The sequence below is a fragment of the Macrosteles quadrilineatus genome, unplaced genomic scaffold (assembly GCF_028750875.1).
Source record: "Macrosteles quadrilineatus isolate MER2022 unplaced genomic scaffold, UCM_ALF_1.0 Scaffold_3__2_contigs__length_128488019, whole genome shotgun sequence".
Taxonomy (NCBI): Eukaryota; Metazoa; Arthropoda; class Insecta; order Hemiptera; family Cicadellidae; genus Macrosteles; species Macrosteles quadrilineatus.
In genome coordinates, this window is record NW_026542596.1 from 27,646,813 (window position 1) to 27,664,963 (window position 18,151).

Here is an 18,151-nt window from a genome sequence, read left to right on the forward strand (position 1 = left end):
TTATTTATTTTTCAATTCAATGAAACGCATTGAGTACATTTATTTACTATTTCAGTTTGTGTAAACATAACCTCCAAGACGGATCGTGTTAGTATGATTGTTTATGTATGTGTATGTGTGTGTGTCCATTAGAACAATAACGCAAGCAATGATTACGGTATCGAATTTTGACAAAATCCGGTAAAACGTGTAAACCTACGTTTATTCAAACGAGTTTGCGAACCAGCATGATCGAACTATAGGAAAAGGCGTCTATGGGAGGTTTTATGGGGTAAAAATAAGTTTTTCTCCATTTTTGACCTTAAAAACATTAAATTTCACAGTTTTTTCCAAATTATTTTGTAGACTGTAGAGCTTAAAAAGATGTAGTATAGTGAAGCGTTATCGAATGTGTAACGGATATGAAGATAATTTAAAAAAAATTAAATTTATAATTCTCATATTATTCTTATGGAGAATAAATAACCTGTTGTCGTTTACTTCTTTGTATATCTATAATATTAAAACGAAACAGTGTTTTTTATTTCACGATTCTGAATCAACCACTCGACGGATTTTCATGATTTTTTTGTTGAAAGAAAGATAATTTTGAGAACTAGGGAATGTCGAAGCCATAATTTTAGTTTAGGGTCCCAGTTTTTTAGAAATTAAGTTTTAATTTTTAAAAAGTAGCAGCCGACGCTAAGATTCTAAACTAGCTTTTGGCATAAAATAATTTGCTTAACATAACAGCTGTAAACATTCAGCTTTTGTGTCACAAATTCAGCATTTGGATAAAAATGTAAAGAGATACTTAGGGTTGACTTATTTATACTATGTGTAATGCAATTCATTGATACGTTCAATTCTTCTGTAAGAGGATGACAGATTAATGTAATTATACATAGTAAAATACTAGGATGTTCAAATTATTTTTTTAAAGCAATCTTTGTAATCTTCGATTTGCTTTAGAGCAATATAATTTGTTTTAACTAACAGCTGGTTAAATATAAACTATGGAACTATGAGGTTATTTTATTTACTCTTATTTTGTCATTGATTATAGGAAATAAGTAAGATTAGTAGAGATAATTAGACCATAGTTTAAAATAGTTTAGACCAAAATTAATTAAACCACAGTACAAATCGAGGCTCTGTACATGAGTCTTAATAAAAAAGGATAAATGCAAATTATTTTACTATTCCACTTTTCGAGGAAAGAATAGAAAAATTACAATGTTTACATGTTTTAATTCTTCATGGTAGCTTTTTGTTTACAATTAATGTTTGTCTGCTTTAACTTTGTTTGGTTTAGGCCCGGAAATATTGATGTCATAAAAAGAAGATCAAGAATAATCAGGAATCACGATTTTAAATTACCACCACAACCTCAGCCGAGTTTTATACAAAGATTGAACACAACGTCAACATTGACCTAGGATACTGCAGTTAGACAAACCATCCTTTTATGAAATCGTGTTCAGTTGTGGTTATGTTTGGGGGCGCCTACATCAGCGCCCCCAAACGTGAAAATATCACTTTATTTCAACTATGAATATATTGTAGTTTAAATTAACTAATATGGGAAATTACGATGTACATTTATTCAATGAGGGTGGGTAATTATCAAGGATAGAACTGATAACGGTATGGATAATTAACATTGACAATTACGTCATTAGATTTACTAGCGTGTTTACTTTTTATATTCCTGCTACATGTGACCAGTTCTTTTTTTTTCAAATGAATGTTATTTGAACCAAACAGCTGTTTCAAAACAAACTGTTATTGTTTTTACTTTTCTTTGTTTACGCTTATTTATTTAGCAATTAATGCAGTGAAATTGATAAAAGGATAGGTGTGACGATTAGTTTTGATGTTAGGACACCAAAGTTAAATTATGTGTACTGTGAATTTTTATACACACACAATTTCCAGTTATTGTGGTGATAATAATTATGGAAGAGGCAGGTATGCTATGGAAGGTGGTATCGTTGACTAGGTCTACACACTTCTCAATTGACTATTACTCCCTCTACTGTAGGCTACTTATAATCAGTGTGCGTCTTGCGAATCGGCTGCAAATCTCACTTCATTTGGTCACACAACATTTGTTTACAAGATGATTTTTCACATTAAAACTGCAAGAAACTTTGTCTTTATATGTGTAAACCAGCCGATCTGAATTGTACACGGTTTTAACTGACTACTGAATTCCCGTACGTAGGACGGGCTAACACCTCGTATATATTTAATCAAACTTTGCAATTTAATATAATCTAATCAACATTTCAATAAAAACTACACCACATTGTCTGCATTACCTTCCATGTAGCAGCAACAATAGGAAATAAGTCTGACAATTTTAAGGGGAATATTTTAGTATAAAAGTATAAAGTAAGTAGTATAAATCTAGCCAGGTAAATGGAAATTTGCTCAGGCAGGAGTATTTTTTACTTATGGTCATAATATCATACCCGCTTGGATCACAAATTCCCTGAGCTTACAAAAACTGGACAAAGGGGTTGAAATAAAAAGTTGTGAGTAAAAAATATAATAACTGATATATTTTATTTAAGAGATTATACCAAACATAACACTTCGGAGGAAAGTTTCTACAAGACAGTTGAGACAGTGACGAATGCAGCTGTGATTATTTAGCTGTCAAAGTTCTACCAACCAAAGATCAAGTTGTAGAGTGCAAAACAAGTCATAATATATTACACTTGGTTCTACTGTATTATTTTTTACATTTTCTTTATGTGTAAACTCTGTAATAATGGAATAAAACTTAACTTTTATGAACGGTATAAACATACAAGAAGCAAAAGTTTGATTGTGGTTGAATGCATAGGAACGTAATGAAGAATACAGAAACAGCAAGTTTAATTTTATTGCAAAATAAGGCAAGATGCTCTAGAAGTAGATTGCAATCAAACTTGCAGACTTTGCAGGATTTCAGTTTCTAAGAGCAAAATTTTGAATCATATTTATACTAATTAAAATATTACAAAATGTATCCAGCAAATGTTTAGATATTTTTAAAATATATATAGGCTATATGACATGGAAAATAAACTGTCCCACACTGATTGTATGTTTGGGGTATATGACCTATGATTAGAGATGTGTAAACTTGTCATTTTGAACATAATAATATAATGGTTACACAATTCTCAAATTGAAATAACCTTTATTTTAACGTTTCTTACTTAAATAAACTTTATAACAACTTTAAAACAAGGTCCTATGCAAGAGGTGAATGTGCCCATACAATACATACAAACTTTTTTATACTTTTTACAATTAGCTATTCAAACTTAAATATGCCTAATTTAGTTTTATTAGTTATTTAAGTTGTAATTATAAGCTTTATCTTGCTAAGTTCTAAGAGCATTATTGTTGTTGAATGTTTAGCTTGTTAATGTTAGCAGAATTAAAGATATAAAATATAATTTTTTTAAATGTTGATTTGTAATGAAAAACCAAGTGTGGTAAATAAAGATTTTGTTTTCCATTTTTATGTGTTTGCTTTTAGCCTGTTTCAAAAGTATATTGCAGCAATAAAATTTTTTTTATTTACAATACAGGATTAAAAAAAAGTATACTTGTATACTTTCTGAGGATACATCATGGACAAGGCTGCCTTCTTATAATTACTGATTTTTCAGCCTTGGCTTCCCAAAGGCCAATAAACATGAGCCAATTAATTGTTGTTAAGAGTAACATTTTGGCTTAAGTGATGAATATCACTTTATATATATCTGCTTTGAATATCTGCTTTAAAAGCTAAATGTTAATATGTATTGAATAAATTACCAATGCTCGGGAAACACTTTCTATAAGACGAGTAATTCTTTTGTTTTGACCAAATTAAGAATTATTGTACAAGAGGTTTAAGCATTTATATGCGTGCTCTATTCTAAAAAGTGATTGTTATAGAGACCATATTATGTGCAAAGTATTAAATGATGATAAAAATATTCATATTCTTAAACATTTTTTATATTTTCTTTTAGACTGTTAAATTCTTAAAAGACTTGTTTCGAATCCTGTTACTTTAGGTATGGCAATGTCAAGACACGAATCATATGACAGCATAGCCTCCACTAACACAAAGCCACAGCGAGATAAAAGTGGCAACACCATCAAAACAAAACAGCTGTTGCACTGATTTACAATGGAGAAGACAATGTTAATGTTTACAATTTTGTTATATCTGTTATTACCATCCACTGTCTATCGACTAGTGTGACATTATGGATCCTGCAGCATGGCATGTTTTTCTAGTAGGGCCTTGTATTAGGACGCTATGATGAGTCATAATAAATTGAATTATTTGTTAATGAATACAATGTTAACTATTTAACTATACCTAAAAGTATTTAATAAACAAGGTATTAAAGTGAAACTAAAGCTAGTATCAGTGGTTTTCCCTGAGATTTTTATAACGAGAATAGTGGTTATTTGATTGAAAACCCGAGTTAGAAAGTTGTAGATTATACTTTTTACTATATACAAATCAGTGTTTTTTTTCTTCAGAAATTAAAAAGAATAATGGCTGTTCAGTTAAACCCCAATTGAAAATATGCAGATGGTTAATAGTTATACAATTAGGTTAAAACCTATCCACCAAACCTTTTCCTTCATTGTCAAATAACAAACTCTAAAATCAGAAATTGAAAGCTACTATAATAATTAACTAAGAGGGTAATTTATGGTCCAAAAGACAATTAACTTAATAGACATGAACCTTCTGAATCAAACTTTTAGTTAGTGCCCCACTTGTGTGATACACAATATGGTGAATAATTATTTTTCATCACTGTTTTGAAGTTCACTGTTTTTTTCACTACCAACATCAACAGAGATCTATTTTAATACTCCAGTGAGTTTCTAGCATTCATGAAATAAGCTAAAATCATCTCCAAAACTAGGACAATACAAAGTAAACCTGTAACTCAGGATTTTTTTACTTAGGACTATTTTCATAGAGAAATTGAACCATGAAATAAAAACTCGTAGGATTTCCTAAATATTTCTGTAGGTAACAATAATGTAATGGAAATGCTTGGTAAATATCTACAACCTAAGCTTACATTACATGGAGTGGATTTCTCAAAGAGGGCTACAAGCCAAGATTTTAAAAGTTTTTCTCCCTCGAAAACAGTATTTACTAAAAAGACAATCCAAAACAGATAAGATGCAGAGTACAATCTTAAATACATAAACATATTGCATGTGGAACCACTGTTATAATCAAATAAGTCCCTTTATTTGGGAAAAAACTACTTATAATTGAATTGTTATAAAACAAAAATGATAACCAAGGTAAAACAATAACCACTCACCCGCTAATTAACACAAGTTTACAAGAAACAAAGCTAGTTATCCAATTAATTTTTGCAAACTTGATTATTTTTGTACTGGCCTCCTAATCATGAAATATTTTTTTTATATTTGTTTAAAGAAGGTTGAAGGCAAGCTTGGGAGATTAACAACAAAACCACTCCAAAATCTAAACCCAACCAAAAGACTATCTTAACACCAACCCATTATCAAAGTTCATGTGATAACTTCTCAGCTCTCCCATTCAATTTAATTCTAACAGTATATATTGTTTTTGCTTTTTGTATGTAGATTCCAATGCATCTAATCTGTTTCAAACTATCGACCAAACACTCACACATTCACATGAGTAGCACTTCTGCACCAATTGACTAAGTCCACAATTCCTAAGCAATGTTTTGGCTTTGTTATACCAGTTTCAAGTACATTTCTTCTAGCTGAGGTTTGAAATAGTCCTTTAACTGTGGTCTCTTGGTCTTGAACGTTGGAGTCAGCAAACCGTTCTGTATAGAGAATGGATCTGGATGTAGGTAAATGTCTTTCACCTGTGACAAAAGAAGTGAATTATAGTTCTTCAGCTTAAAAAAAATATACATGAAAACATAACCGATAAAATACTTTGTAAAAATATGATAATTATTTTATAGATGTTTTGTTTTAAACATTCAGCACAAAACCAATTAATAGAGCTATCTGAAGATAACGTATCTTCACTAGACAACTTTTTTTACTTTATTATTACTGAATAATCATAAAGCCCAAAATCTGAGTATTTTCAAATATATCAAGTACTTTATTGTTTCCTAGGTTCATTGTTATACCAATTTACTTTTACCATTGATTTTGGATACTGAAGAAGAAATTTTTCATCTATTTTTTGCAACCTTAGGCAGTCTTTTACTCAAAAAGAGCAAAATGAGCTCATCATAAAACATTAATAGTTGAAGTTATATCTTTTTGTTTATTATTCAATAGGGACTGGTACAGTTAGGTACTAGAATTTGAAATAATAATCCTCTAGTGTGTAAAAAATGAATAAGGTATTTTACAGCAACAAAATATTCCACTGAACTAAGTTATTTTTTTAATAAAAATTGCAATAACTTTAACATGGGCATGAAATATATACTTCACAGAAGCATACTGAAAGTGATTAACCTCATTGCTGTTAAAAGTTTTGTATTATCTGAAAAGGTTATAAAAATCAATACATGTTGGATAGCTACTTACATTGTACTATGTAATTTTTATTTTGTTGGGAATTGGATCATCATAAATGCAAAGTATCTATATGTATATAAACTGTAAGCAGCCAAAAAGGAAGCTCATTTTTAAAGCTGGCAATTTGTTGGACTTTTTCCCCAGATCCAGTTTGTTAGTTAATTTCAATAAAATTGTTAGGTAAACATGTTTTACATTTTTAAAATACCTGAGCAATGTCTTATTAACATATATTTATTTTAAATAGAAACAAATATTCGATAATCTGGAATAATAGCTGGGAATTAGTTACAGAAATATTTTTATTTCAATATAGTTATCATCTCCCCCATCACATTAGCAGTAACATCATAATCATCTTCTGTAATAGTGGTAATATTTATTGTGTTCATATCTCGCGACTGCGGCAACAGGTAAACTTAATTTCTTAGGTATCAGAAGTCATCTATTAAAACTAAATATTGAATTGACACGTCCCTATTATACAGTATTTTACCCTATTTTAAATATGAATGGTCTTCATTATACAGTAAATATTCCCACAAGAGTAACTGAAACAGGTGAATCAGCTATCGATAATTTTATCACCAACATAGATTATAAAAGTTATAAAGTAGAATGTTTTATCACTGCCTTATCTGATCACGATGGGCAACTTTTCAAGTTTTTAATTCCTAAAGTTAAAAGTTATAAAAATTCAAAATTAACTATGGAGGGCAGAAAATTTAGCCAGGAAAGTATGAAAATGTTTCTTGATGATCTTGCAAATGAGGATTGGAACCTGCTTTATATTAGACCTGTAGAGGAAAAATTCACATATTTCTATGATATTTTAAAATAAAACTCTAATTTGCGATTTCCAAAAACTAAAATAGTTAAATATAATAATTATAACCAATGGATTGACGATGAAGTTATTTATAAGCAAAGGGAAATAATTGATCAATACCATACTTATAGATGTAACAAAAATAATGTAGCATTGAAAAAGAATACAAAAGAGAATAAGAAACAGTACAAACTAATGATTCAAACTAAGCAAAATTGTCTTTTTAACAATAAAATTAAAAGCTCTACTAATGTTAACAAAACTGTATGGAGTATGGTGAATAAGGAAATAAAAAACAAAAGAGACGTGCAATTTTCCAATATTATTCTGGAGCACAATGGTAGGAAGATTGTGGACCCTGATATTGTTTCAAATGTTTTGAATGATAACTTTGCTAATATGGTGGAAACTCAAGTTATTCCAAATTTAAAAACAAACCCAATTAGGACTGCTACAAATTCACACTATTCAGAAACCAAGTTCAAATGCAGAACAATAGATGAGCAGATACTTAATAAATTGATTGATTCGTTGAAACCAAAGTGGTCATCAGGATATGATGAAATACCTATCAAAATTTTAAAAGAAGCAAAATCAGTACTGTTAAAGCCATTGGTACACGTAATCAACTCATCCCTAATAACTGGCATTTATCCTACTCAATTAAAAATTTCTAAGATTATTCCTGTTTTTAAAAAAGGGAAACATAAGGATGCCTCGAATTATAGGCCGTTAGCTAAACAACCATCACTCTCTAAACTTTTTGAAAAAAGTATGCTTTATCAGTTGATAGATTATTTTGAAATTAATAATATGTTGGACCAAGATCAACATGGTTATAGAAAAGAAAAGTCCACCATAACAGCATTGATATCTTTTATTGAAGATATTTTAGAGAATTTGGATAAAGATAACTGTATTATTGGTGCTTTTTTAGACATGTCTAAAGCCTTTGATAGTGTTCACCATCCTACCTTAATAAATAAGCTTAAAAATGATGGTATTGATGGTAAAGAATTAAACTGGATAAGGTCTTATTTGGAAGAAAGGCAACAGTATGTCAGTGTTAGATTTGTTGAGAAGCAAAATTTGTACCTACAATATAAAATCTAAGTTAAGGCAGGTACATTACTCGGTTCCTCAAGGATCGGTTCTTGGACCGTTCCTATTCTTGTGTTATCTGGGAGGTATGCAGGAACACCTAACTAATAAAATCCAGAATACCAAACTATGTTTATATGCAGACGACATCAGTATGTCAATACATGACAGGAATACAAACAGTATAGAATCCAAAAATAGAAAATGCCATTTTAATAGTAAACACTTTCCTCAATGATAAAAATCTTTTACTAAATAAGAACAAAACTACTTTGGTTAAATTTTCTTGTAAAAACTCAAAAAACAATGAAAATTTTAATAACTTTGAGAATAACACCAAGTTTTTAGGTCTTATAGTTGATAAAACATTAACCTGGTCCAAACATGTTGATCATGTTTGTAAGAAAATAAGTTCTGGAATCTTTATAATTAATAGACTTCAACCTTTTTGCAATGTACAAACCCTTAAAACAGTTTACTATGCCCACATTCACTCCCATATAACTTATGGCATTGAAATTTATGGGGATACGAGTAATCAAAATTTAAAAAGAATTTTATTATTACAAATGGAAGCTATTAGACACATCCTAAATTTAGAAAGAACCTCTAGCAAAAATTCTTTAAGAAAATATTTCAAAGATTTGGAAATTTTAACAGTTCCGTGTTTATATATCTATAAAACCATTCTTTATGTAAAAAATAATGAATCAAAATTAGAGCGACAACAGGATATCCACAATTACAATACTAGATATAAACAAAATTTCACAATTAAAAATCATAAAAAAGAAAAATATAAGCAAAGTCTTCAGTATATTGGCATTAAATTTATCCATCAACTCCCAGATAGCATAAGGAAGGAGCAATGCACAATTAAATTTAAAAAGAAACTGAAACAATTTTTAATAGGAAATTCTTTTTATAGTCTGGATGATTTTTTTAACTTTAAGTAATGTATTTATTTTATCTAACTTTAAGCAATGTATTATTTTATCTAAAAACTGCTATTATAAAAATCTTTTAATTTTATGTAATATATTCCTTTATGTTATTTAAAAATAACATAATGACGCATTCATGTACAATGTATCTGTACGTTTTGAATAAAGATTTTATTGATTGATTGATTGATTGATTGATTGATACTAAAGAGAGTGTTTAGGTAGCAACTCCCCTCCATAACAGTCAAATGAGTGTCGCTTATGTACAAGACCTATTCAGAAATATTTAGAGGTAAACAACTGTTATGAGTATAGCTTTATTTCACTTTCAACAAAGGGATCTGAGAGTCTATTTAAGTACCTGTTCAAAAGACTTGAGTCCTGCCTCTTTCCCCCATGTGACCATATCGTCCATGATAAGCTTTTTCACCTCGGCATTCGCACACAAAACCGAGAACGTTCCATCAATATGGTTCTCTAGAGCCCAACTCTTGATGACATCTACGTCCGGCACAACTATGGCGATTATGCAAGACTGAAACAAAGTGTTCAAAATATAAAATATGCAATTTTTATAATATGTGAATCCCACAGTAAAAATGTAAAAATGTCCATCCATGTTATGAAGGGGGTTTCAAATCATAAACTGTAAAATAATGTTTTCAATTTCAATGCATATGCAAATTAGCTTCTTCTCCCATCTATATATATAATACGCTAAGCCGATTTTTGTAAACAGAACTCCTCCCTCATTTTTGGACCAATTTGATGATTAAAGTGTCAAACAAATGGCCCTGATCTGTAGTCCAGCTCTAGCAGTCGAGCTGATAAGACCCTCTCTTATCTTAGCGCACGCACGCGTTGCAAGTTTAAAACTGCTTGCGTTCAAACGCGTTTTCACGTGTTAAATTTTACCTTTTTTTAGCATAATTCATGTGTAAGTGATTATGTCGTGCTGTGGCGTCTGTAACAAATCGTCCGAGGACACATCGAACACAGTGAAATGTGTCTCATGCGGGAGTGTGTACCACGTGGAGTGCCTCAAGAAGCAAGACGGCGAATCTGTGAAACAAAGGTCGTGCAAGGACTGGAAGTGCAAGGAGTGTCGTCAAACAGCATCCAGTGGAGGCTCTGTGTCTTCAACCACGGTAATCACTAAGGAATTTCTCGTTAAACTCCTGGATAATTTTAAAAATGAAATCTCTAAGGACCTGAAAGCAGTCAAAAATGAAACATTGGAGTTAAAAGAATCCGTTCAGCATATGTCTGATTCTATTGATGACATAAATAAACAATTTTCAGAATTTCAGAGAGAATTAAAATTAATTAAGGAAGACAACCAGAAGCTACGGGCAGATAACGGTTCCTTAACTAAAAGAGTCACTGAGTTGGAGGAGAGGGTGCGTAATATGGAGCAGTACAGCAGGAAAAATAATGTGGAGATTAGTGGGATTCCTAAAACAGAGAAAGAAGACGTGAAAACCATCATCATGGAGGTCGGGAAGGCGCTGGGTTTAGAGGTGCAGCCAAGCCACATCGCAGCAGCCCACAGGATCCCATCCTACAACCAGGCACGGGTACCGTCATTGGTGGTGCAGTTCACAGAGAGGACAATGAAAGAGGCTTTCATCGCGAACTTCAAGGAGTCTAGGAAAGGAGGTTCACACCTAACTGCGAATGACATCAGTCGCAGCTTCCCACACGACAAGGTCTACGTCAATGAACATCTCTCGCCTGAAAACAAGTTGTTCTTCAAAAAACTCAAAGAAAAATGCAAGGAACTGAAGTACGCATACGTTTGGAGCAGAGACGGGAAATTTTTCGCTAGAAAAACTGAAGACGGTAAAGCAATAAAAGTGAGTACATATGAAGATATTTACCAGCTTAAATAAGCAGTTCAAATGGCTACTTTCCTAGATGTCATTTTTGTCATTTCACTCAGTTCGTTTTATGAAATTCTATTTATTTTAAGTATTTTTTAAACTGTTTTGTAGATTAGCGAATGTCATTTACAATCTCTAACGAATATGAAACAAGTTTACCACATTTTTATAAAGATATTAGTAACGGAGGTTCATTAAATTTACTGTATGCCAATATTAGATCTTTAAGAAAGAATTTCAATATTTTTTTAGCAGAGGTTAACAGTGTCATAAATAATATTAATTTTATTGTTCTAAGTGAAATTTGGGTCAACGAAAGTGAAATTAGTTTATATAAAATTCCTGGGTTTAATTTATTTGCTTGTTGTAACGACTCTTATAGAGCTGGAGGGGTGTTATGTTATGTAAATGAGAGTATTGATACTACACAACTAAGCTTTAAAATGACCACTGCTGATGTTTTGCTTCTGCGTGTTAGATATAAAAATGTTTATTTCAATGTGTTCTGTTTTTATAGGTTGCATATGCACTCAGAAAATGATTTTGTCAATGAATTTTCCGATACTATTAATAATGTAAAGGGTAATACTATTTTGGTCGGGGATGGAAATATAAACCTATTAAATACTTGTCAGCCATATGTGCAAAACTATTTTAGTCTCTTACAAAATCATGGTTTTATATCTATGATAAAGAGCCCTACGCGCATAACTAATCTGTCGAAAACACTCGTAGACCATATTTTTGTAAGACATCCAAACATAACTATTTTTAAAAGTGTTATTTTTGATATTGGTCTAACAGATCATTGTTTATTGGGGTTGACTTTTGATTTAATGTGTAAAGGTAAAATAATAGATGATTCTAGCTTACTCAAACAAAAAGATAAAATTGATTTTATTTTATTCAAAGAAAAGTTAGAAAATGAAAAATGGGAAGATATTTTGCTTTCAAATGATGTTAATTATTGTTATAATATATTTTATGAAAAACTATGTACTGTGATAAACAAATCTAAGTTAGCTTTTAAGTACAATAAATTTCAAAAATCTAAATCGTTAAGTCCATGGATAAATACTAATTTATACAATAGGATATCGAAAAGAAAGAAGTTGTACTTGTTGTATAGGAAAAGGCCTTTTGATTTACATTTTGGCAAGTATTTTAACGAGTTCTGTGTCAAATTAAGAGAAGATATTGATTTTGCTAAAAACCAATTTTTAGCTAACAAAATTAATAATTGTCATGGGGATTCTTCTCAATATTGGAAGGTTTTAAATAATGTGTTAGGTACAGCTGATAAGAAAAATGTAACTGAAGTTGAATTGGAAAACAAAACAATTTTAAATGATCACAAACAAGTTGCCGAAGAGATTAACAAGTATTTTATCTCTGTCCAATGTCAAGGTCAAAGCTACAACGGGCCTCCCCCTCCCCAGCCACGACCCTTGCATTGTTGTCCTCACTCCTTCTTTGTTGCTCCAACTACCATTCCCGAAGTTTTGGCTACCATAAATGGGTTGAAAAATAAAAAATCAACAGGTTTTGATCAAATATCTGTTCAACTTTTAAAAACTGTCTCTAAAATCCTAGCACCTGTTTTAGTCCACATGATTAATCTTAGTTTTGCATGTGGTACATTTCCAGAAAAACTAAAACAAAGCATCATAGTGCCCATTCATAAAAAAGGCTCGTCAAAAAAATTAGACAATCTCAGACCTATTAGTTTGCTCTCAGTTTTTTCTAAAGTTTTTGAGAAATTAATGAAAGTCAGACTTACAACATTTTTGGATGGTTTAAATTTTTTCAGCAACTCTCAATTTGGTTTTAGGAAAGGAAAGTCGACAGAAGATGCCCTAATTACAGTCACAGATAAAATTTATCAAAGTTTAAATAGCAAAAACAAAGCAACAGGTTTATTTGTTGATTTTAAAAAAGCATTTGATCTAGTTGACCATAATCTTTTATTATCTAAATTAGATGCTGCTGGTGTTAGAGGTGTAGCTAATAATTGGTTTTCTAGTTTTCTCTCAAACAGAATACAGCAAACAAAGATCTTAGACCAACTAAGTTCTCCTCTACATGTCAGGACAGGTGTTCCACAGGGATCAGTTACCTCTGCAACCCTCTTCCTCATATTTATTAATGACCTTCTCAAGCTTCCGTTCCATGGACACGTATGTGCTTTTGCTGACGACATTGCGTTTTTTTATTCCCAAAAAGATATTTTCACTCTTTACGGTTACATCCAAGAAGATCTTCAGCTTTTGAGTGATTGGTGTAAAGCAAATAAAATGCAGGTTAATGTTGATAAGACAAAATACATAAATTTCGGTCTAATAAATAGTTTTAACTTTCCAAACAATCTAGTTTATCATTCTTCAAATTGTAATTTAATTTCATGCATTTGCAAAACAATTGAAAAGGTCAAGCATTTTCGATATCTCGGAGTAGTTTTGGATGAAAATCTAAACTGGGACAGACATATTTCCACACTACATACAACAATTAAACAAACTATAAGAGTTTTCTATTTTATAAAAAACATTTGTAATACCTTCTTACTTCGAACTCTTTATTTTGCTCTTGTCCAATCAAGACTCCAGTATGCAATTCAATGCTGGGGCAGAACTTTTAAAAGTTATATTGAAAAATTAAGGTTTACACAAAATCATTTTTTAAGGATAATAACTAAAAGTAATAAGCGTGAAAGCTCTTTCCCGTTATTTTCTCAATTAATAATACTCCCAGTTCAGCACTTATATATTTTTAAGGTTCTAAAACTCTTCTATGTACGCAGTGGAAATACTGGGACAAGCAATCTTTTGTATAATACTAGACAAAACAATCAAGGCATTTTCCGTTTACCTAAAGTAAACAAGTCATTGTTCAGACACTCTTATCAGTATAATGGTCCCAGATACTTCAACCAACTGCCGGAAGATATCAGATTTTGTTTGACCTTAGATAAATTTTCTTCAAAATTAAAACATTGGCTTTTTAGTCATCCGGACGTATATTTTCTTAATAATATACTAATATGACAATTTACATCAACCACTCAAAGGATTTTTTTTTCTTTTTTTCTTCAAATAAATCCGTTAAGTTTCGCTATTTTTGTAATTTCCAATTTGTTTTCCATTTCACGAAAAGGTAATAAATTTTTAGTTATAACAGTATTTCTGTAAACTTTAGGATTTAATTTTTTAAGCTCTAATTTTATATTGCTATACTTAAGACGCCACAGAGAGCGGCAACTTGTATTTTTCAAGTGAAGAGACTGGACTCACTAAGTTGTAAATATAGTTGTTTAATTTTTTGTTTTACGTTTGCCACGATTACTGGAAAATGTGGCAACGTAGTTCCAAGTGAATTTATTATTTTGTATTTATTTGTTTTGAAGGAATAAACTCATTATTTCATTATTATTATTTCATTATTTCATTATTTCATTATTTCATTATTTCAGTTTTGCAAAGTCTTTTTAGTTTTTTGAAATATTTATTAGTTTGGGCAGGATCTTCCATCAAAGTTGGATTTTCTCCCATAAGATTAACATGGGGGAATCTAAATATTTAATTGGAAACTTTGTCTCCATTAATTTGAGAGAACGACTGGGCGTAGAAACTTGGTAGAGGTGTCCAAAGAAAGGCCTTGGTCTCTAGATGAGTTACCAAAAGAAAAACTAAGTGAATCCCGTTAGGGCTCTGCCCCAGAAGCCCTTAAAGATCCCTCCACAGATTTGTTTACATTTCGTCCATGTGGATAATACTTATTAATGAAACAGCTGTTAATTTTTAAATTGTATTTCAAACAACACATACTGAATTGTCCAAAAGAAGTATTTGCAATGTTATTTTCTGATTTTAAAATTGATTTTCTTCTGTATCATGTCATATTTTGCAATATAACGTTCCATTACGAAATCAGTGGAAAATCATTTTATCACAGTAACTCTTATTTAACAATTATTTCTTATTGAACTATCTTATATCTATTGTACGGGTTGGTGTCTGCCTTTTTCACCACTTTTGGCTATATTTTATCATATTATTTTAGACAGATCATCATAGGTTCGTGAGATTATTGTCATACATGTTTTCAATCATTGGAAAAATCTTCGGTTGTGTAATACAATACAAAATAATACAAGTGCAGAAGTGTCTTTTAGCTTTAACATTAACCCCACAACCGATTTCTCAAAACTATACTAGAGGGTAATTCATTGGCACAGAAGTACGATATCCCCATACAACCAATTTCTTAAAACTATACTAGAGGGTAATTCATTGGCACAGAAGTACGATATGAACTGATGCGACGCGACGAAGGAAAAATCAAACTTACACTGTGACGGATAGACCTCCCTTTTAAGTTAGAACGTGTCTCCTCAACAAGCAGATATTTTCTCTCGAATAAAATCATAGATTAATCTTTATTACACTGATGAAATCGGGGAAGTTTTTAACTAAAAAAGATCCACCATTACGATTTTAATACTATTTAAAGGTTCTTCCAAAGTATGGGAAATATTTTATTCGTTGAATGATCAACCATATTTGGTAACTAACGCAATTAATATCATTATTGTTTTTACACTTATTGATCTTTAAACAATGCTAAATGCTCAAAATATGTATAATTTCACTAAATTTATCGCAGTTAGATGAATTAACGTAAGCCTTGAAAGTAACCGTCGATTTCGACGGGTTTCACCTAGTTTTTATTAGTTAATTGTCATATTGTCACTGTCAGACACAATAATCCTCTTTTGTGAACTGTAAATCCATTTTGTCAATAATTATTTCATTTTAGAATATAGCCTACTTCAAGTCTCAAAATGAACAAAACATTATAAAAAAAATTAAAGAAAACGTGCTAGCATGCCTACAAATTAAGAGAGAAACCCCTGGATGTACCTAGGTAATTGTGTTAAGCTTTATCAAGATGTTCGAAAATGAACCCATGCAATTTTTACTGATCATGTAGGCTACCTTTCAATTAATTCTGACTTAAATAAGTTGGTCACATATCACTCAAATTAGCTTATACTCATAGTTACGGCATACTTGAATCAAAATGTTCCTCACTTGTGTCCTCACCTAAAGAAATGAATACATGAATCACCTGATAACATTGGTTATGATTACTAAATAAGATATCGTACCTATTTTTATTTAATTTTAATTTTAACTAGTTGGAATATGTATGGTTTTGTCGGTTTGAAAAAGTGAATCTAGTTGGACTGCATTAATAACAATGTACGTGTTGTGTTAAATTTATTTCTTACATCTGTTCATACGTATCTACTATTCGTTCTGTGTTACTGCCACAGTATAGTCATAGTTAATATGTTTGTTTTACAGTTGGGTCTACCTTTAAACTCTCCCCATGCACAAAGACCTGATGTACATATTGACTGCGGATGTAGACATTTTCTATCTTCTCTGGAACAATGTATTCTCCTTGTGACAACTTGAAGATATGCTTCTTCCTGTCTATAATTTTTAACACGCCATTCTGAAACACACACGTCAAAATGTTTTTTTTAGTTGATAAATTTATTTTTTGTATAAAAAGATGGAGATTTATGGAGTAAATATTTTTACGCCACATTTAACTGTTTTGACAAACTTTCCACGCAAGGATTTAGTCCAAAAAACAGCTGCTTGCCGACAGCTTAATCAAATGGGGTTTTAGGTTTCATTACGTACTGTAATGAGTTTTACCGGACACCAACCAGCTGATTATATACTGTATTTGGCAATGAGTGAGAGTCGTTAGTTTATAAACAAAAACATAACCTCTCTTAGTGATTAGTCCTTTAGTCGGTGGTAATATATTAGGATTTTTACGGATTTAGGGGTATGGCGTAAAATATATCGTACGTCTCTCATCCAAAATGTGTTTACCGGACTTGTATGGTAACAACCACACTCGTCCGGTAAACACCTATTTCCACGGCTAGTAACGTAAATGTACACTATAACAATAACCTACAAATGAAGATGGAAAATGTTAATTTACTGATGAGTGATGATTGCAATCAGGTGATATTTCATCTAAATTTTATAAAAATGGAACCAAATCAGGTTTGAGCCTTTTCCTATCAAAACAAAATAAGTAGCATCTTTACTTTCATCTTGCAATATCTTAATTTTTTAACTAAGTTATACAATACACAATTAACATATTGCATGATAAAACTTGGAAATGTTCAGCTTATTAAACCCAATTTAATGTTAATAATCTGTGGGTTTTAACCGTCATGTTTGGGAATAAGCTAATTAATGAACAAATAAATGTTGCTTTAATAGTTGTAAGTTACTTATAGAAACTTCTTGCCAGGAACATCCGGTAGCCAATATAGTACCGGTATATAAGTAGGGACGCCATCGAGGTTCTTGTCATTTGCCTATTGGATCTGATGATGATTGATTGGATTGAGTGTCCAATTGAAATTGATCACCACTTTCCATCTTTTATATGTATTTATCGTCTCGTTTCAATAGTATAAGTGTAGTGTAAATATAAATGTTTTAAGTGTTATTAGATGTATTATTTTTATGTACTTTCAGTGGGATTTGGAATGTTGTATCATAGACTAACCAACGCAAATAGACTTCTCATCCCATTGTATAATATGAAGCTTGTTTTTCATGTGTACTTAGTTCATGTTGGTGACACTGGGTGTCGACCAAATTTTGTTTCTATTATTCTAGGGTTAATTTTATAATTGTGCTTTACTGTTTTTTTACATATCCACAGGAGAAGTTATTGTTTATGATTAGATTGTTTTGTTTGGTTAAACAAGGTTTTAAATAACGAGAAATAAATTGCAAACA

At 31.0% G+C, this 18,151-nt stretch overlaps 1 protein-coding gene across 4 annotated transcripts in view; it reads right to left on the reverse strand.

Moving 5' to 3' along the window:
• Positions 1 to 2,524: 2,524 nt before the first annotated feature.
• Positions 2,525 to 18,151, reverse strand: part of LOC128988639 (long-chain-fatty-acid--CoA ligase 1) — a 100,414-nt gene continuing 84,787 nt past the window's right edge. For all 4 annotated transcript variants that reach the window (XM_054410116.1, XM_054410115.1, XM_054410117.1 and 1 more), the window contains 3 exons: positions 16,683 to 16,826; positions 9,785 to 9,958; positions 2,525 to 5,873 (listed from right to left, as the gene is read on the reverse strand). In XM_054410116.1, the coding sequence (XP_054266091.1) occupies positions 5,736 to 5,873; positions 9,785 to 9,958; positions 16,683 to 16,826 (456 nt within the window). In that variant the 3' untranslated portion in view covers positions 2,525 to 5,735. The remainder of the gene's footprint in view (positions 5,874 to 9,784; positions 9,959 to 16,682; positions 16,827 to 18,151) is intronic.